Genomic DNA, 21,853 nt, shown 5'->3' on the forward strand with positions numbered 1-21,853 from the left:
TGTTTTTGAAAACAGAAATCATATTTTTAAACAACAATCTTACAAAAATCAAACAGGAAATGACAAGCCTTTACATATTTATTTATACATTTTTGTGATTTATCATGATAATCATTTCTGCTGAATTTAACTGATGAAGCAATGTGTTGAAGTGCCCGTAAAAATTTAAGTCATTATTTGGCCGTGGTCAAAACCCACAACTCCTACAATGTTTTCTTGTGACATTTAACCTAAGTCTGTAGTTTAATTTCTAAAAGTGAGTTAACTTTCTGCAGGATTAATGATCTGCAATCATTACGTGCAATGATCTTTGCCATAGAAGAGATTAACAACAGCACAGAGCTGCTGCCCGGAATTAGGCTCGGGTATCAGATCTATGACTCATGTGCATCAGTGGCTGTGGCAGTGCATGTGGCATTTCAGTTTCTAAATAGCTTCGACCCTGTGTTTTTCATTGGTAACAATTGCTCACAATCTGGTATGGTGATGGCCGTTGTTGGGGACTCTGGGTCTATGACATCCATCAGTTTGTCACAAGTCATCAGTTCTTTTAACATTCCCCAGGTAAATGCCAATTTCCAATTTCTGTCCATTTTTGTATTTAAAATATGCCATGTGATATTTGTGTTTGCAGTATTTTCTGAGCTACACTGTTTTATTTCTTTTGGTTTAGGTGAGCCACTTTGCCACATGTGCATGCTTGTCTGACAAGCAGCAGTACCCAAGTTTTTTCAGAACAGTCCCCAGTGACCAGATTCAAGCTGAAGCACTAGCCAAGCTAGTGAAACACTTTGGCTGGACTTGGATAGGTGCTGTTCGGTCAGATTCGGATTATGGAAATAAGGGCATGGCTTCTTTTCTCCAAGCAGCACAGAAAGAGGGGATCTGTGTGGAATACTCTGTATCTTTTTATCGGACAGACCCACAGAGCAGAATTCAGAGAGTGGCAGATGTTATCCGCAGGTTTCTTCATCAGAGATAATTATTGTGCATTGACTTGTTTAATTATCTTTAAAATAAACATTTGATGATGTAAAAAGACACAAAAACATTTTTCAAATGCACTATGTCGTCTCAGCAGGTCTACAGCTACAGTTGTGGTGGCATTTGCAGCTTTAGGAGACATGAAGATATTGTTGGAGGAGCTTTCACGTGAGCCTTCCCCACTACGCCAATGGATAGGCAGTGAGTCATGGATAACATACTCAGAATTAAAGAGATTCCATTTATGTGCTGGGGCCATTGGATTTGCGATTCCGAAGTCAGTAATTCCAGGTCTAAGAGACTTCTTGTTGAATCTGTCTCCCTCTGAAGTGGCTGCTTCTCAAGTACTTACTGAGTTTTGGGAAGATTCATTCAACTGCACACTTAAAAACAGTAAGGAATGTTTCTAGGTTTAAATGATCCTGTCAAACTTCTGGTGTTACAAGGTGCACTGTTGATCCATAAGCTTAGCAGTTTTCAATTAAATATTATACACACACGCACACATACACACACACACACACACACACACACACACACACACACACACACACACACACGTATGGTTTTCAGAATATTGGTCACAGTGGAAAGTACATAAAAGAGATCTGAGACTAGTTTGAATTTCAGAGTTTAAAATGTCAGTTCTGTCTTTGTTTATTTTTAGATACTGTTGCAGACAAGAAGGTATGTGATGGAAAAGAAGACATAAACAGTCTCCATAATCAGTACACTGACACATCTCAGCTCAGAATTACTAACATGGTGTACAAAGCTGTGTATGCAATAGCACATGCCATTCATAATGCAATGTGTCGAGGAGCAAATGTCACAGCTCAGTGTGACACATTAACCAAGTTGCAGGCCAAACAGGTCAGAAGAAATAAATATCTTAATGGCAGTTTCCCTCATCACCTGCTTGAATTCAATTTTGTATTAATATTGATTATTGCACTATTTTATCTATTTCCTTTCTCTCCCACCCTCTCTCTTTATTCATGTTTACAGATTTTAACTGAACTGAAAAAGGTAAATTTTTCCCAAAATGGATATGATGTGTCATTTAATGCTAATGGTGATCCTGTGGCTATTTATGAGCTCGTTAACTGGCAGAAAAGTGAAAGTGGCATCATTGATATTATAACTGTAGGGCTTTATGATGCATCACTACCAGTGGGCCACGAACTTTGGATTAACAGAAATATAACCTGGATGGAGGATAGCAGAAAAGTAATGACTCAAAGGATGAGAATCTAACTCTACTGAACAAGATAATTTATATTTATTATGCCACCTTTGTGTGTTGACAGGTGCCAGTGTCAGTGTGCACTGACAGTTGTTCTCCAGGAACTCGTAAAGTACTGCAGAAAGGAAAACCCATCTGCTGCTATGACTGTATAGCGTGTCCTGAGGGAGAGATCAGTAATACAACAGGTAAAATGAAAAAAATTCTATGCATGTAAAATGTTTTTATTGTGAACATATGAAAATTACAGAAATTACAAGGAGCCTATATACTTTTTTTCTCTCTTATTCAGATTCAGCTGACTGTTTACCCTGCCACAAAGAATTCTGGCCTAATGCAAAGAGAGACACTTGTATCCCTAAACCTATAGAGTTTCTTTCCTTTCAAGACATCTTAGGAATCACCTTGGCTACATTCTCAGTCATTGGTGCCTGTCTGGCCATTATCACTGGAGTTGTATTCCTTTATCACAGGACATCTCCAATTGTCCGAGCCAACAATTCTGAGCTGAGCTTCCTGCTGCTCATCTCACTGACTCTGTGTTTCTTATGTTCATTAACTTTCATTGGAGCACCATCTGAGTGGTCCTGCATGCTGCGTCACACTGCATTTGGTATCAACTTTGTTCTCTGTATTTCCTGTGTACTTGGGAAAACTATAGTGGTTTTAATGGCCTTTAAAGCTACAATTCCAGGTAGTAATGTGATGAAATGGTTTGGTCCTCCACAGCAGAGAATGACTGTTATGTCTTTCACATTTATTCAAGTTTTAATATGTTCTTTTTGGTTAGTATTCAGTCCCCCTTTTCCAATAAAAAATCTAACCACATACAAGGAGAAAATCATATTGGAATGTGCATTAGGCTCTCCTGTTGGCTTCTGGGCTGTTCTCGGGTACATAGGGCTACTTGCTTTGTTTTGCTTTGTTTTAGCCGCCTTAGCCCGCAAATTACCTGATAATTTCAATGAAGCCAAGTTTATCACCTTCAGCATGTTGATATTCTGTGCAGTGTGGATCACCTTTATCCCAGCATATGTTAGTTCACCTGGGAAATTTGCTGTAGTTGTAGAAATCTTTGCCATTCTGGCCTCCAGCTTTGGACTAATAATGTGTATATTTGTTCCAAAATGTTTTATCATATTGTTTAAGCCTGAGAAAAACACCAAGAAATGTTTAATGAACAAAAATTAATCAGAGTATATTGGACTTTTCACAACAAGCTAGTATTCCATTTTTAAGCTGAAATTCTACATATTCAATATGCATAGGAAAGTTTTGGTTACTTTGTCAAATTAAGATTATTTCTGTTGTGATTAATAGCAAACACAGAAATGTATTTACAAATTAAGGGAGTTATTTGAAAAGATGGATGGGATACTTTTTAAGGTCTTTTTTTTTTCTGGAAAACCTGATTAATTTGCACAATAACTTTTATGCAATAAATTGGACAATATTGCCAGATGTAGCAAAAGATGATACAAATTAAATTTCATTTATGACTGATAATTAATTTATTTTATTTAAACGGTTCAGAAGTTTCAACATTTCCTCCAGTTAGGGTTAGGGTAATTGATTTACTGACCATCATCCAATTATTTAGGGAAAAACAGCTATCCAAAGTTTCCTGGCCCTGGAAAAGTAATCGCCCTCCCCTTAGTGAGAGCCATTATCCACAAATGGATGAACCTTAAAACCAATTACCTACCGAATTTGTCTCAGTTAGGGTGAATGTTTGTGATTCAAAAACAAGAAAGAAACTGGACAAAAATGGTATTCATGGGGGAGCCGCAAGGCAAAAACAACAACAAAAAACTGCTGACCAAAGTCCAAAGAATACCAAACTGGATATCCTGAAGGCAAATGCTCATGCTCTATAATTTAAGTACAGTCAGATTATGTAGCAGGACAATTATCAGAAACACACTAACAAATCTATTTTATGCTCAAAAAAAGGAAAATGATGATTTTGAAGTCAAATTCTGGACTTAATCAGATCGAGATAATTTGGCATGGCCTTATAAATGTCATTTAGGGGTGGCTGTAGCTCAGGTGGCAGAGCAGGTCAGCCACTAATCAGAAGGTCGGCGGTTCGATCCCTGGCTGCATGCCAAATATCCTTGGGCAAGATACTAACCCCGTGTTTGCCTACTGGTGGTGGTCAGAGGGCCCGGTGGCGCCTGTGTCCGGCAGCCTTTCCTCTGTCAGTGCGCCCCAGGGCAGCTGTGGCTACGATGTAGCTTGCTATCGCCAGTGTGTGAATGGGTGAATGACTGAATGTAGTGTGAAGCGCTTTGGGGTCCTATGGACTAGAAAAGCGCTATACAAATGCAGGCCATTTACCATTTATTTGTAAAATCTCTAATGTGATGAGTCAGTGAAGCTCACTTCTGTCTAATGACAGCAATACTGAGGTGTGTTGTACTCAGAGACTTTGCAAATAAACTCTAATAGAATAGGAGAATGGTATCAAAGTGTTTATCATGGCATCTAATAAGAGAACTCTAATATTTGATTCTTTCAAAGTCATTATACAAATGATAAACTTTCAATTTGGCCAACAATCTCAACTGGAAATAAAAATAATATATACTTTTTTTTTTTTTTTTACCACAGAACTAATCTGTTTGTCAAAGTTGGCACTAATAGTTGTTTCCTAATTTATGCACCCATCTGCTACCAGAAGAAGCATTGTTGGTGAGAAATGCTATCAATCTGTTAACCCTTTAAGACCTACCATAGAACCAAGTCTGCCAGAGTTATCTTTATATTTTTACATGCTGTAGTGCCATTTTTGGGAGCATTCCAAGTTGCTATACATCAGTATAACCATTATAACCCAAATTTTAATAATATTTCTGCATTAAGTCTATAATAACTACACAAATTGCAACAAAGTGCAATTTACAAAAAAATAGAAAATCGTTTTTGTTTTTTGTTTTTTTTACATATATTTCTAGTTAGAGAAATTTAAGAGGTTTGTCCCTCAAAACTGTAAATACAAAAAAGTTGCACAAAATAGTTTCTTTCAACAGGAAATTTATTTTGAGTGTCTTCATAGTTTTGTTTTTGAGATACACCAATTTTTATATACTGTTGGAAAAAAAATATTACAATGCAAATTTGCAAAAAAACCAGCATGTGCATCAAAATAAACTATTTCCAGCAGTGTAACATGACTTTTAAAAACACCAGTACAGGCTTATAAGGCCCCAAAGGTAAAAATCTACATTTTGTGCGAATAATGACATCACTTCCAGTTTTGGCCAGGTAATGGTGGACACGCGATAGTTCACGCTGACGTCTATTCCTTTTTTTTTTTTTCCTGTTCTTTCTCTCTTTTTCTTCTCTGATGGGAACACACACTGGTCATTTTACTATTTGAATAAATGTTCCCCGACTGACAGCTGCCTGTCTAACTTACTTAGCACAATTAAACTGAATCTTTGCCAACCAAAACCTCTCAGCCCATGACAGCTGGGATATGAGCAAGGGTTTCAGAAAATGAATGGATGTTGTGTGATTTGGACTGGAAAGAAAGAGCATCCAAAGAAAACCTGTGAGTACCTTCATAAGCCAAAAGTTCATGTGCATGTCTTGTGTTTAGGCAGTGAGGTAAAAAATGGTAGCTGCTGTTGATTATAAATGTAGTATTACTCAAAATTATAATCAAGGAAGTCTGGGAAAGGTTAAAAAACTATAAATGCACCCCAGCAGCTACTGGATTCTAGAGGCTCCAATTCCTTGTTAGCTATTGGCTGTTATTTATACTGTCAACAATAAAAGCTGTTGTTACACGCGGGTCACTAAACACTTGCACAAAGTCTAACTCCTTGGGATTGCTATATGATGAATATTGATTTAAAAAAAAGAAATAAACATGTTTCAGTTTACTGGGGTATTTAGCATGACTGATCTGCTGCAGTCCTGTTCCTATTTGATGAGACAAACCCTCACAAACGGATCCCCCTCATGCAGCTCATCCCTTCCAATCTCTCCCATATGGGACAGATTGAGTTGTGACCACAGCTCCTCACTCCCATCCTGAGTAAAGCCCGCACAAATCAGTCTCCTTTCACACTTTCCTGAGGCCACACAGAAAGTAGAGTACTCAGGTCGGATGTAAATCCCCTTTAGGTCGGGGGTCAAGTGTTTTCATCATGTGTGCAGCTATTATTTTACGCGTCATTATCAGCTGTGCAATACCGTTACTTAGGCAGGAAACGGGCGTAGATGCTAGCGAGGAAGTAAAGAGACGCGGGTGGATGGCTTGTTGCCCTGCAGCTGTGATCTGAGTCTCCCCCCCCCCCCCAGGACCTCACACAAGCCAATTCACATCCATCCACCAAGTCCTCACCATTTCAGAATGTGAAGGAAGCAGCTGCGTTTCATCCTCCCAACCACCGTTGGCAAGCTGTAGTGACCATCAATAGGCCCAAAGCGCAACTTCCTTGTCTTCTGACCACAGCTGCTCAGATTTTTGATAAGCTTAGAAGTTTGAAGGCTGTTTATTAGATCCCAGACTTCGCTTCCCACCAAAATCAACCCATTCTTATATATCCTACAAGAAGAGCCAAAATACATTAGCATCGTTGTAATCCAATCCAAGTGTTGCATGTTAGTGCTGATAGAAAGCAGTGAAGTAGGGACTCCATCAGTTTCTAAAAGGTTTCTCTTGTTTAGATTTATTAGCCGACACTCAAGTATTACCCGGGTTTGGGAATAAATTTATTATGAAGTAAAGGCTCACACTTTTCCATTAGACTGGCTACTGCTCCGCCACACACATCATAGATGTCCCTGCCCAACATCAATAAGTTGTGCTGTTAACAGATGAAGCCGTGATTATCTCTACATAATGTAAATGTTGTCTTCCCTCCCTGTGCATTAAGAGGCAACAAGAAATATTTTCTCTGTTGCATAGCAGCAAATGACTGCTAACTTGGCAAAGTGCTCAGATGTCTGGCCCCGGGAACAAAATTTATAGCCTGCATAATATTTAAAAAAAACGCACACATACAATTACGAAGCAAGATGATTATATTATAGTCTGTCTTTTACTCTTTGCAGTAATGGAGTGTTATCATTTACGGCAAAAGCAAGTTTTAACAAAGGTCAGTCAGTGAATTAAACATCTAAGGTCTCACATTTCTTTATTTGTATCTGTTTCTACCCATTAATGGTCAAATCTAATGTCTTGATATCAGTATATTAACTTTATAAACAGGACAACTGGATTGACCTGATGTCCTATAAGCTGTTTTGTGTTTCTCGAGGTCATCCATCAAACATAATTTACAATAGCAGTTTCTAGGAGCAGTTAATAGTGCTGAACCAAACGGCAACCTCAAGGGTTTGAAAATGAAGCCAACAGTCTCTCCAGTGGTCAGTCCAAACAGGCAAATGTTCAACCCTACAGCATTAAAAATGATGTTTACAACACAGCACATGGATAGTTTTCACCTTCTAACAACTGTATGGCTATAACCATCCAATTACAGAACCGTAGCCTCACTTTTGTAATTACAGTGACCAAACTAACCTTCTACATGTTTTGTTGATATCATCTGGAGATTTTGAACATACATGGCTGGATTTGACACATATGTTTGTGCTTCTAGTGAGTGAAATTCTAGCAGTTTACTAGTCGGCTACAATACACCTTTTCATCTAAGTATGGTGACTTCTGGCTCCAGAAATAGAAAAAGTGCAAGAAACATGAGGATTGAAAAACAGTGGGTGAAAGAAACTTGTAAGTTTAAGGGTGTTTACTTAAAACAACATAATAGTTTAGTCTAATCTACATATGCTACCTTTTATACATATGGCAATCTATTCTGGTATATCTGTTCTGAAATGTTTGTAGTCAGCCTGGTGCCAGAATAAGACTTAGTTGGTGTAGCACACTTATTGTGTGAAGTGTATGTCAACATACTTGAAGTCCTGGGCCCTATTTCAGGAAGCCGGTTTAGAAAACTCAGAGTGAAAAACGATACTCAGGGTTGAGTAACCCCGAACTGTCCAACTCGGAATATTCGGTTTCAGAAAGGCTGATAACAATTAGTTCAGTCAACGCGGAGTTGCTTTAACCCCAAGTTAAGCACGCGCACGAGGATACATAAAGCCCTGATTAGTGGAGCACAGATTAAGCGAGTCACCATGGAGACGGAGGGAAATAAGGCGCGGTCAATGTATTTTACAGCGCTTGAGGCCGAAATTCTGATGGCAGCATATGCCGATAACATGCAAATTGCGCGGAAAAAAAAAGAAAGGGAGCATGCATGGCAAAACAAAGCCGACAGAGTCAATGCGTGAGTGTTAATTTAAACATTGATCTAGGGATTTCCACCCATTTAACACGTTATTGTCATGGTCTTGCGGCCATGACTGAGTGACTTTGTGTTTGTGTCCCTTATTGTTATTATTCTCTTTATTATTCATGGGCTGTTTTGGGATGGTTTGTGTTTTGGGATTTTAGATACTGGGTTCTGGGTTTGTGCTCCCTCTGTTGGTCCCTGGTGTTAGTGTTCCCCTGTCTCGTCAGGTTAATCAGGTCCAGCTGTTTCCCCCACCTGTGTGTGATTTCCCAGTGTCTCTTTGTGTACTTATAGTGTGTGATTTCCTCTGCTCCTCGTCGCGTCGTCTGTGTTCATACCCGGTGAATCCCCTGCGTGCTCTCCCTGCTGTTCTCCCTTCATGTTCAGGTTTGCCACTCCCTTTGTGTAGTTTCTCCCAGTTTAGTTCGTCCTTAGTTCTGTTTTGCCATCTCCACTTTATGTTCAGTATTGTCAATAAATCACCTTCACATCTGAGTAAGTGCTGCATCTGAGTCCTCCTTTCCACTCTTCACACGGCCGCTGCCCCGGACCGTGACAGTACGACGCGACCACAACATGGACCCAGCAGCGCTTAACCCGTCCAAGGAGCTACGGGAGAATCTAATCGATGCCACACAGGAGCTTATTGACCTGTGGCTGGAAAACCCGGGCGGGGAGTCCCAGCGCGCTATAGAGAGGCGGCTACAGCGTCTGGTGACCGGTCTCCCATGGCTTCTAGGCTCGCTATGTCCGTGGGAGCGGGAGTTTCTCCTTTTGGACCTCGGACTACACCCCCCGTCTGCATTCACTTTCGAGCAGCCCGATGCGGTGAGTCAGCGGGATGCATTGCTTTCCCCAGTTTCCGGGACTTTGTTTTCTGGGGCTATTCAGAGCGGGATGGGAGACTGTATGGATCGCTTACCTACCTTCGTGGTAACGGATCCTTCCCAAGTGGGCGTGTACAAACCCGCTGCAAAACTGACAGACTGTGTCTCTGCCGCTCCTTCTGAGCCAGGACTTTATTGCCATTCTCCGGCTCAGTTCTGTGTCCAGCCACAAGCTTCCCAGTCTGTAGCTCAACCATTAGCCTCCCTTAAGCCACAATTTTCACACTGTTTTTCCACCGCTGTTTCTGAGCAGGGAGACAAACTGTTTCACTACGGATCTGTTCCTCAAAAGCTGGCTACATTAGAGACTATTGCTCACTCCGGGGCTTCCCCAGAGGCTGGGTTTCTGCCCTCAGCTTACTCTGGACCCCTGGAGGCCAAGATGCCAGCTGTGAACTGCACCGGGCTGTCACTGCCTGAGCAGGGTCAGTGCTCGGCGCAGCTGCAGCCCTCTGTATGTGTGCCAGAGGCCCACGTGCCTACTGGTTTTGTTTCGTGTGTGCCAGAGGCCCACGTGCCTACTGGTTTTGTTTCATGCGTGCCAGAGGCCCACGTGCCTACTGGTTGTTTTTCATGCGTGCCGGAGGCCCGCGTGCCTCCTAGTTTTGTTTCATATGTGCCAGAGGCCCACGTGCCTACTGGTTTTGTTTCATGTGGTGCCGGAGGCCCACGTGCCTACTGGTTTTGTTTCATATGTGCCAGAGGCCCACGTGCCTACTGGTTTTGTTTCATGTGTGCCGGGGGCCCCGGTGCCCACTGGTTCTGCGGCTGTTTTCGCTGGGGGGCCCGAGGAGCCCATCCAGCCTCCTGTTTCGCCTGCTGGGGGGCCCGAGGAGCCCGTCCAGCCTCCTGTTTCGCTAGCTGGGGGGCCCGAGGAGCCCGTCCGGCCTCATGCCACACCAGCTGCCACGTCGGCTGGGGGGCCCGAGGAGCCCGTCCGGCCTCCTGTGGCTGCTTCTCCACCTGTGGCTGCAGCGCCGCCTCCTGCAGTATCATCACCTGCAGCGCTACCACCTGCTACTGCCACGCCTCAGCCTGAAGCTTCAGCCTCGCCTGGTTCTGGTCCAGCTTCATCCTCACCTGGCCCAGCTTCAGCTTCAGCTTCAGCCTCGTCTGGTCCAGCTTCATCCTCACCTGGCCCAGCTTCAGCTTCAGCTTCAGCGTCAGCTTCGCCTGGCCCGGCTTCAGCTACAGCTTCTTCATCGCCTGGTCCGGCTTCATCCTCGCCTGGCCCGGTTTCATCCACGCCTGGTCCGGCTTCATCCTTGGCTTCATCCTCGCCTGATTCTGGTCCAGCTTCATCCTCACCTGGCCCAGCTTCAGCTACAGCGTCAGCTTCACCTGGCCCAGCTTCAGCTACAGCGTCAGCTTCGCCTAGCCCAGCTTCAGCTACAGCTTCGTCCTCGCCCGGCCCGGCTTCAGCTACAGCTTCTTCATCGCCTGGCCCGGTTTCATCCACGCCTGGCCCGGTTTCATCCACGCCTGGCCCGGTTTCATCTCCAGCTTCATCCACGCCTGGTCCGGCTTCGGCTTCTGCTTCAGCATCGCCTGGTCCAGCCTTCGTGTCTGCATCCTCGTCTCGTCCAGCCTTCGTGCCCGCATCCTCGGCCACAGCATCCTCATCTTCACCCACTGCGCCTGGTCCAGCCTCCGCTTCAGCATCCTCATCAGCATCGCCTGGTCCAGCTTCCGCTTCAGCATCCTCATCAGCATCCTCATCAGCCTCGTCTGGTCCAGCCTTCGTGTCTGCATCATCGTCTGGTCCAGCCTTCGTGTCTGCATCATCGTCTCCGCCTGCTGCGGTCCCGGCTTCCGTGCCCTCAGCCTCGCCTGGCCCAGCCTCGTTTGGGTCTGGAGCACCTTGGTTCCTGGAGGAACGTTGTTTCGCCTCACTGTGTATTTTTAAACTGTATATGGTTGAAGTGACAATAAAGTTGAACTTGAACTTGAACTTGAGCTAAACGGCCGTTTTCTGGACCGCTGGCCGGGCTACTGGCCGGGCGCCGTTGCCTGACTGGCCGCCGTTGCCTTCCACACGGCCGGCCCCCGGACCGCCATTGCCTGAGCGGCCGCCGTTGCCTTCCGCACGGCCGGCCCCCGGACCCTCTTCGCCTGAGTGGCCACCGTTGCCTTCCGCACGGCCGGCCTCCTGAACCTTTTGTGCGCCTCCACGGCCTTCTTCGTGGCCGGCCTCCTGAACTGTCCCATCCTGGCCTCCTGTGTTATCGGGCCCCTGGCCGGCCACCTGAACTGTGTTTTGGACTCTGCTCCCCTGTGAGTTTTTTTTTTTTTTTTGTGAACGTTTGTTTGGGACTCTGGGGCCTCCGTTTTGGTCGTGGCCCGGTCCCTCCGTCCTGGGCCCCCTGCCGCCCGCCCGGGTCTGGTGGTGTGTTTTTTGTGGCTGTCTGGGGCCAGCCCTTGAGGGGGGGGTACTGTCATGGTCTTGCGGCCATGACTGAGTGACTTTGTGTTTGTGTCCCTTATTGTTATTATTCTCTTTATTATTCATGGGCTGTTTTGGGATGGTTTGTGTTTTGGGATTTTAGATACTGGGTTCTGGGTTTGTGCTCCCTCTGTTGGTCCCTGGTGTTAGTGTTCCCCTGTCTCGTCAGGTTAATCAGGTCCAGCTGTTTCCCCCACCTTTGTGTGATTTCCCAGTGTCTCTTTGTGTACTTATAGTGTGTGATTTCCTCTGCTCCTCGTCGCGTCGTCTGTGTTCATACCCGGTGAATCCCCTGCGTGCTCTCCCTGCTGTTCTCCCTTCATGTTCAGGTTTGCCACTCCCTTTGTGTAGTTTCTCCCAGTTTAGTTCGTCCTTAGTTCTGTTTTGCCATCTCCACTTTATGTTCAGTATTGTCAATAAATCACCTTCACATCTGAGTAAGTGCTGCATCTGAGTCCTCCTTTCCACTCTTCACACGGCCGCTGCCCCGGACCGTGACAGTTATTTTATTATATTATATTTTATTTTTTATTTCATACATTTTATTTTGTGATGTGATGTGAGCGCAGGTGCAACCCAACAGGCCCCAAACGTTCCTGGCAGCAAGTAAAAATGAAATATAAAAATATAGTCCAAACAGGTAAGGTGTAATTGTATTATGAGCCATAGTGCTTGGTCTGTTTGTCCTATGTAAATCAATTGCAGTTAGAGGCTACATTAATTTTCTTTCTGTAAGCACTTATTGAAATTATCTGAGCACATTACAAGTACATATTTGCTTACTCTGTATGCTCATATGCGACCCGTTATAGCCAACAGAACAAAAGCGGAGGCCCGAAAAACAGGTGGGGGTCCTCCACCACCACCACTCACAGAGGCTGAGCAGTTGGCTTCCACATTTGTGATAATGTTGGCAGCATCACATATGATCTTCACAGTGCAGAGAACACAAATTAGCATCCATTACTATAATGAAATAATCTGTTAGTTTGAAATGCTACAGGGAACTATGTACCTGTACATTAATGCTGTGGAAAGACTTCCTGTTCACATAGTCTCCTTCATTTACTGAAGGAGCAATGATTGGAATGTGAGTGCCATCTATACAGCCAATCACGCCTGGGAACCGTGAAAATAAATGTAAAATTTAAGTAGTAGTTCAAGTATCACCACATCATGGATTAAGTTTTGTTCATCCTGATACCTGCAATTTTGTGGCATCCCTCTTTGATAAATCTTGTGGGTCTATGACCGGGGAACACCACAAACGAGTACAGGAGACGTTTCAGTGCAACTGTAACATTCCTGACTGCCCGAGAGACGGTAGCCTTGGAAACGTGCTCAGCGTCACCAATATTATACAGAAAGCTCCCGTTTGCAAAAAACCGAAGTGCAATACAAATAATATGTACAGAACTGAGAGAATGTCCGCGATGTGTCACATGAGCAATATTAGGCCTGAGGATGTTATTCAAATAAATTATAGGTTGTGCTGAAAAACGGTAACGTTCACACAGGAAATCATCAGGAAATGATAAAACGCGCTCTAATCACTCTCTCCCGGCGGAGAGCTCTGCGGAGAATTTGGGCTTCAACATCTACTGGCTCTTCAAGGAAGGAGCACGCAGTGTCTGACACTTCCTACAGTCAGGTTTCCGACAAAGAGGCGGAGAAGGTCAGGGTTAGTTGAAGTAAACCTGCTAGGGGGCAGGTTAGCTTCACGGAGTGTGTCGTCATAGTAACTCACTCAGAATTAATCTAAACTCGCTTTGTGAAACCGAAAGCCCAGAGTTTTCGTTAACTCAGCGTATACTTACTCAGAGTTTGCACTAAACCGGCTTCCTGAAATAGGGCCCTGGAAAGGAAATTTTAGGGTACCACCAAAAACTTTCTGGCAGTGCATCTGTTCTAGCAAAGTAATGCAATTATCCTTAAATTGCTACATCTAGCAATTAAGCACCTTAACTGTGAAAATGATGGTAAATAACACTTTAATAACTGTTACCATAAAATAAACGCGCTTGCAAGAGAATTTTGTTTACCACTGCTCTACTAGTGCTTTTTATGCTGTTTTTGCAAGGCCATTTGTGGAAGGAAACTGTGACTTAAGACAAGCTGATGGTATAAGATGTAAGTACAACTCCTCTGGTTTCATGTGCAAAAAACAATTATTGTGCTAGCTTACGTGGTTCCAGTTCTACAGGGATTTAAAAATAGTTACTCAAAACGGAGCGTTCCCGCTCCGACTGGTTTTAAAGGGTTAACCTCGGCCTGATTTTTTTTTTAACACTGTTTTGCTAGTTCTTTTAAAGGGAGAAAAATGAGATTGGTGATACACACGGCAGGACGGCAGGAATTGCGAGAGATTGTATGTATCGCCTGCCCTGGGAAAGCCTCATTGTTTTATGTTTGTGGAGGTGACTGGTGAGATGGAGGTATATAAAATACGTAGATCAACAAAAGGCTTGTTTGAACAGAAAAGTTTTTAACTGCTTTTTAAAAGAATCCACAGAGCAACTAAGGTGTGTTGCTTATGAAATCCATGAAGTGCGGCTGTCCAATTGGCCTCCCTGCTGCTGCGGAGCCTGGGACGGTCTGCTTGCCTCCACCCCGGGGGGAAGGGTAACATCTCTTGGGTCTGGGTGCCGTTTCCCCCTCTGGGGGCGAGGGTACCTGGACCCGGGGTATAGAGTATGTTTGGGGAGTGTGATTGTGTGTACATGTCCATTTATGTCAATCCTTACGTTGGGTGAGTGCTGAGTGTTTGTATATGTGTGCATGAGGGTGGGAATGCATGTTTGTGTCTTTACATGCCTGTTTGTCTGTGTCTATGTCAGGTCGGGTCTTAGACTCCACCTCTTTGGGAACTCCCAGGCCCTCCAAGGCCTATCTCCCCTCACCAAACTCCCTGCCGGTGACTGATGCCCTCAGGGGTCGGTGCATTGGTGGTTCTTGGTGTCCGGGGCTGGGCACTCAGGTATGTACCGGCTCACTCCCGGTGGCTACTTGGGGGGGCCTGGCGCCTGTTGCTCGGTCAGGCTTCCTCCGGGGTGCGGGGGGCCCTCGGGCCTCCGGCCTCTGGGCCTGCGGCTCGGTTCACTCTGGCACAGCTGGCTGCCGGCAGAGCCGGCGGGCACGCGGGTGCAGCCCCCTCTAGCTTCTGCTCGGTGGCTACTGGGTGACGCCTCGTCTGGGGATCCTCAGCCCTTCCCATGAGGGTGGCATGGATGCCCCTCCGGTGGTCCTCCTTGGGCTCTCGCACTCTGGGGCCTCTGGATGTCTGGGGCCTGGATCTCCTCCATGCCTGCTTCATGCCCTGGGGGACAGGGCTATGGCCCTCTACATCCTCTTGCAGACCATTACATGTGGAAACCATTTGAATACAAGCGCGCTGATCCACACAGGTATGCACACGGGTGTTCACTGTTCGTAGACTTAAATTACACCTTTCTTGGCTGCTACTTCAAAGCACATTGTGCGCTGTCTGTCCTGCGTGCTGCACAACAACATTGAATATTTAGTATTTACTCCTGTTTACACTTAGCTAGATTAATGCGATGGTGTTGTGTTTAGTATGTTGCTTTGGGTTTTTTTGCTTGTTTTCTCTTCTTTCTCTCTCTCAACAGGTGATCCAGGAGATTTTTTTTGATTTTTTTTTCCCCCTTTCTCACTGTCCCTCTCCCCTTCTGTTTTTCTTTTCCTTCCTCTTTCTTTCTCCCTTTCCTATTCCTCACTCATGTCTGTCCCGTCTGTAACAACTGAAAATAAAATTAAATAAATAATAAAAACAAAGGTCGATCAAATGGACCAATACGGCAATGCCATGATGATCCATTTGGCAAAATAAATCCATTGGGTATCCTTGTTGGTCTTCAGACAACAATTCTGACGGCTAAAGAACCAAAGGGGACAGGCAAAAGAAAAGAAAAAAAAGAAGAAGAAATCCATGAAGTGCTACAGAGAAATTTACATTTTATTTATGTAATTAACACATTTTGAACTCTTAAAGAAATATAACAAAAGGAAAGACACCCAGCTGAACTAAAAGGATCCATGTAGCAAACAAAACTGTTGTGAGCCGCCACCCTCATATCGCCTTTGAACTTTTGGAGCCTTGACCTGACTTTTAAAAGTAATTGGGAAAAAAAGCACTATGCTGCGAAAAAAAAGTAGATATTTGCAAAATTCTGCCTAAATATGTATTTTATCTGGTTAATGTGTGTGGCGGGGCGTGGTCTGCAGTGCCGCTGCATGGGAGTCGGACGCACCTGAGCGGCACCTGCAATCACGCCTCGCCGCCTTAAAGTCTGTGCTCTCTCTGCTGTTGTGTTGTCAGGCTGTGAGCTGAAAAGCTACAGCTGGCTGTATGCGTACAGCAACCATGTGTGAAAAGTGGTCAATAAAGAAATGTTGAAAAGCAGCGGGTCTGCCGTGGTATGTTTACAATGGAAGTAATGCTCCTGAACCTCTGCGCATATCCCAAATGCGCACAGCGTCTGCAAATCAGGGCTGTACAAAGTCACTTTCATCTTTACGCAGGATTGTAAGCTGTCATCTGTGAGGCGTGAGCGGTGTTTGTTTTTAACATAGTTCACAGTGGAGAATAGCTGCTGACATAATGTGGATCCGAAGATCCATAATTGGCCTACCTGGGGTTGAATGAAATTTGCCTCAGATCGGTCCTGGTAACGCGCTTTCTGATTCTCCCATTTTTGTAGCTCTGATGTGTGCATCAGTTTAATCGGCTTGGAATACAAAGCGCGATTGAACACGTTATTTTTTTATGTGTTATTTTGTGAAATTAATGAATCACAATTAACGCGTACTATGATCTAGGACAGCGGTCCCCAACGCCTGGGCCACAGACCAGTACTGGTCTTTGAGTCATTTGGTACCGGGCCTCTAGAGTTAAGGCTTAATATAGTTACAAAATACCACAGCTTTTGTCTTGGATAATTTTATTTTGTCGTATTTATCCGGGACACCTTAAAGGCCGGTCTGTGAAAATATTGTCTGACATTAAACCGATCCATGGCGCAAAAAAGGTTGGGGACCACTGATCTAGGACATCCTGGTGACTGTAGTATGCCTCTGCATGGCATTACAAAAGACTTACTAGTACAAAATGTTAACTTTTTTGTCAGCCTTGATAAACAACAGAAGCCCGTTTAAGCTTGATAAGCTGTTGTTAGAGTTTATTTAATTTTACTTTTGAGTATCACCTCATGTTTACTGGTTCCACAGCTATAAGAGCTGTTGGTCATAATATCGGTTTGGATATCTGGTGAGAGGGAACGCCTTGTCTTCCCCCGAACAAGCTGGCGAAGTTGGCCAGGGAGAGCGAGGTCTGGGCTTAGGCTACTGCTGCCACAACCCGGCCCCAGATAAGCGGAAGAAGATGGATGGCTGGATGGATGGAGAAAGAATTTTGATCATTTGTCAGAAGAGGAATTTATGAACATCGTGCAAAAAAATTATTAAAGCTTTGCCAAATAGCTCAATATACACTGCTGAATAAAACATTTCTGGAAAATTGGTCTGGTCATATAGTAGGAGAGGGGATTGTTAATCAGTTTTAACTCGGTTGGTGTCATTAGAAATAACAACAGGTCCACTAGACTGTCAACAGTAAGACAACTCACAGAACAGGAGTGGTTTTACAGGTTGCCACTCGGTTGTCTTTCTGGCTGCTTTTCTTTTTCACTTGCTTTGCATTTGGCTACGGTCAGTGTCAGTACTGGTAGAATAAGGTAATACCAGAACCCTACAGAGGTTGCACAGGTAGTCCTACTCCAAGAGTCTCCAACTTCAGTACTCGAGAGCTACTTACCTGCAGCCTTTAGATGCATCCCTACTCCGACACAGCTGAATCAAATGGTTGAGCTACCTCTTCAGCATGCCATCAAATTTGGCAAAGGCCTCGTAACAAGTCAATAATTTGATTAGGTTTGTTGGAACAAGGATGTATCTAAAAGGTGCAGGGCTGTACAGTGGCGTGTCCAGCGGGGTGGCCTGGGGGGGCACAGGCCACCCCCCCAACCAGACTGGCCACCCCAGGTGCCACCCCAAAGGCAAAACAATAAAATTCAATCAAATATCAAATGTCCGATTATGTTTTCACGGTGAAGCTCAGATATCCGAGTGTAAGTGAATGCAGCATCGGCTTCTGCGCTATGTGCATCACGTTAGCAAAGGTAGGAGAGCCAAGCACGAAAGACGGCACTGCAGGAAAAGAAAATGAGGACAGAATAAATGTCCCGGTAAGTAATATTAAGTTTGTTGAGTTTAGTAAACTTTGGTGAAATTAGAATACCAAGGAAAAAATAACACTTAAAGAATTATTGCAGCCGTGGAATACAATGGGGCAAAAAAGTATTTAGTCAGCCACCGATTGTGCAAGTTCCCCCACTTAAAATGATGACAGAGGTCAGTAATTTGCACCAGAGGTACACTTCAACTGTGAGAGACAGAATGTGAAAAAAAAAATCCATGAATTCACATGGTAGGATTTGTAAAGAATTTATTCGTAAATTAGGGTGGAAAATAAGTATTTGGTCACCTCAAACAAGGAAAATCTCTGGCTCTCACAGACCTGTAACGTCTTCTGTAAGAAGCTTTTCTGTCCCCCACTCGTTACCTGTATGAATGGCACCTGTTTGAACTCATCATCTGTATAAAAGACACCTGTCCACAGCCTCAAACAGTCAGACTCCAAACTCCGCCATGGCCAAGACCAAAGAGCTTTCGAAGGACACCAGGAAAAGTATTGTAGACCTGCACCAGACTGGGAAGAGTGAATCTACAATAGGCAAGCAGCTTGGTGTGAAAAAATCAACTGTGGGAGAAATCATCAGAAAATAGAAGACATACAAGACCACTGATAATCTCCCTCGATCTGGCGCTCCACGCAAGATCTGATCCCGTGGGGTCAAAATGATCATGAGAATGGTGAGCAAAGATCCCAGAACCACACGGGGGGACCTGGTGAATGACCTGCAGAGAGCTGGGACCAAAGTAACAAAGGTCACCATCAGTAACACACTACAACGGCAGGGAATCAAATCCTGCAGTGCCAGACGTGTTCCGCTGCTGAAGCCAGTGCATGTCCAGGCCCGTCTGAAGTTTGCCAGAGAGCACATGGATGATACAGCAGAGGATTGGGAGAATGTCATGTGGTCAGATGAAACCAAAGTAGAACTTTTTGGTATAAACTCAACTCGTCGTGTTTGGAGGAAGAAGAATACTGAGTTGCATCCCAAGAACACCATACCTACTGTGAAGCATGGGGGTGGAAACATCATGCTATGGGGCTGTTTTTCTGCCAAGGGGACAGGACGACTGATCCGTGTTAAGGACAGAATGAATGGGGCCATGTATCGTGAGATTTTGAGCCAAAACCTCCTTCCATCAGTGGGAACTTTGAAGATGAAACGAGGCTGGGTCTTCCAACATGACAATGATCCAAAACACACCGCCCGGGCAACAAAGGAGTGGCTCCGTAAGAAGCATTTGAAAGTCCTGGAGTGGCCTAGCCAGTCTCCAGACCTCAACCCCATAGAAAATCTGTGGCGGGAGTTGAAAGTCCGTGTTGCTCAGCGACAGCCCCAAAACATCACTGCTCTCGAGAAGATCTGCATGGAGGAATGGGCCAAAATACCAGCTACTGTGTGTGTGCAAACCTGGTAAAGACCTATAGTAAACGTTTGACCTCTGTTATTGCCAACAAAGGTTATGTTACAAAGTATTGAGTTGTATTTTTGTTATTGACCAAATACTTATTTTCCACCCTGATTTACGAATAAATTCTTTACAAATCCTACCATGTGGATTCATGGATTTTTTTTTCACATTCTGTCTCTCACAGTTGAAGTGTACCTCTGGTGCAAATTACTGACCTCTGTCATCATTTTAGGTGGGGGAACTTGCACAATCGGTGACTGACTAAATACTTTTTTGCCCCACTGTATATCAGACAGTATGCTACTGAGGGCAGCTAACACAAGAGTTATGAGTTATAATATATAATCTAAGTCGTAACAATGCTGTATGGAGCTGCAGATTTGGTTGCAGGTTAACATAGCTGGACTGGCCATCGGGCATACCGGGCATATGCCCGGTGACTTATTTTTTATTTTTTTTTTGTAATGGCATGAACAATGAGAGGTGGTGGTTTGGCCAGATGCAGGTCGATGTGTAAAAATAACTCAGTTGTTTTTAGGTGGTTATGGCGGAGCTTCCACAGAGGCCAGGTGGATGAGGGAAGGGGAGGCAGGAGGAGAGCCCCGAGGCGGCCACCAGTCCGAATGTCAGGTGAACTGAACTTCAGGTAAGAAGTTATGACCTGCAGTCTATCTGGGTCAGATATAAACCAAGTTTAGGTGTAGTTTATTTTCGTTGTGCTGACTTTTTACTGTCAGTTACAATAACTGGTACTGTGATGGAGAAACGGGTTTACCTTTTAGGTGACATGAATGAGTTGAAGGGAAGTTATGAACTGTTTCTGAGAGACAAATAACACCAGGATCCTTTTTTATGTAGCTGACAGCTGGTAACTGTGCAGGGGCGGGTCTAGTAAAGTTTTGCCAGGGGGCCAGGTAGGGCATTAACAGGGAGAGGTGGGCACAAAGAAATACTTTTCTTTCTTATTCTCATTTAAAATATCTCACTTTTATTAAATAATTATCTAAATCTTACAACCAAAGTTTTTATCTGACGTAAAATGTATAGAAATCATACATATACCAACAAGACTGTGTACATCACTGTCACAACAGCATTTGTTTTCATTCAAAGTCTTTATGGCTTTAATACCTGGTGGGCCGGTCTCTAGTCAAAATGCCCGATTTTCTGTCCCAGTCCAGCCCTGCAGGTTAATACTGGCAGTGTCACCATGCCAGCTGACTGTATTTCATCATCAGCCAGTGTTGTTCTTTATCAATATTACCAAAGTTTACCATAAGGCAGCATAGAAAGTATTTACTTGCTTTCAGGTTTTATTCAAATGATAGTCTTTTCATTTGTTTCCCCACTTTTTTCCTGTTTCAAAATCAAACACCAGTTTGTGAGAAGATTATCTTCTTTTTTTGATTGGCACATAAAGTTTTACATTGCCATTGGCTAATTTGTCAATTGTTTGTTACAAATGTTTGTAGTTTAATATTCAAAAATGTTTTTGCCCAAAACATATGTGCACTACATGTCAGTAAAAATACTATGCAAATATTGATGTCCTTGACTGCTGAATAAACATTGACTGATTGTATCTCTTGTACTTTATCAACGCAGTATCTAAAAACTTTGCACCGTAGTGGTTAAAATCTCATTCTAATAAGAGTTAAAAGTGCATTCGGTTATTAGGTTTATAGGGTTACTGAATTATGGTTAACGGTTGGTAGAATTTTTTTAAACATTATCTGCCAATTACATCTGCCACCCTTCTCTAAATCTGTGCCCCTACCTGGCCTCCCCAACAAAAATTTTCTAGACACGCCACTGGGGCTGTAGCTCTCAAGGACTAGAGTGGAGACCCCTGTCCTACTCTTTCGGGATGGTACATCAATACCTGCCATTGCCAGAAGGGTTGTTGCGTCTCCCAAGACAGTCTAAAGAACAGGAGATTCCAGGACACAGACAGTTACTCTAAGAGAGCTGGACAGGGCCATAGAAGGTCTTTAACCCATCATCAAGATCGTTATCTGTTCCTGTGTGCTATAAGAAACGGGATGAGCACAGGCAGCAGCCTACAAAATTACCTCACAGACCACCACTATGAATGTTTCTGACCAAATAATCAAAAGCAGACTTCGTGACAGTGGCCTAAGGGTCTGATATAATCTACTGGGCCCAGTGCTCATAGCTCAGCATCAAGGGGACCCACTTGGTTTTTGCCATAAAATACTAGAATTGGCAGGTCTACCACTAGCGCCCTGTGCATTTCATACGTGTACTCCGGCAGGTTCACCCGGAGTACATGTAATAA

General features: G+C 44.0%; 1 protein-coding gene across 1 annotated transcript; it reads left to right on the forward strand.

The window, feature by feature from the left end:
- Positions 1-303: 303 nt before the first annotated feature.
- On the forward strand, positions 304-3,421 carry LOC146654255 (extracellular calcium-sensing receptor-like). Its single transcript, XM_085379683.1, has 7 exons — positions 304-564; positions 674-963; positions 1,082-1,377; positions 1,652-1,857; positions 1,993-2,214; positions 2,295-2,418; positions 2,523-3,421. The coding sequence occupies exons 1-7, from the start codon at positions 304-306 to the stop codon at positions 3,419-3,421; spliced, it is 2,298 nt and encodes a 765-aa protein (XP_085235809.1).
- Positions 3,422-21,853: the final 18,432 nt, after the last annotated feature.

This window comes from Rhamphochromis longiceps, linkage group LG14 (genome assembly GCF_057381845.1).
Source record: "Rhamphochromis longiceps isolate RC_006_pf linkage group LG14, R_longiceps_female_GT1.1, whole genome shotgun sequence".
Classification (NCBI taxonomy): Eukaryota; Metazoa; Chordata; class Actinopteri; order Cichliformes; family Cichlidae; genus Rhamphochromis; species Rhamphochromis longiceps.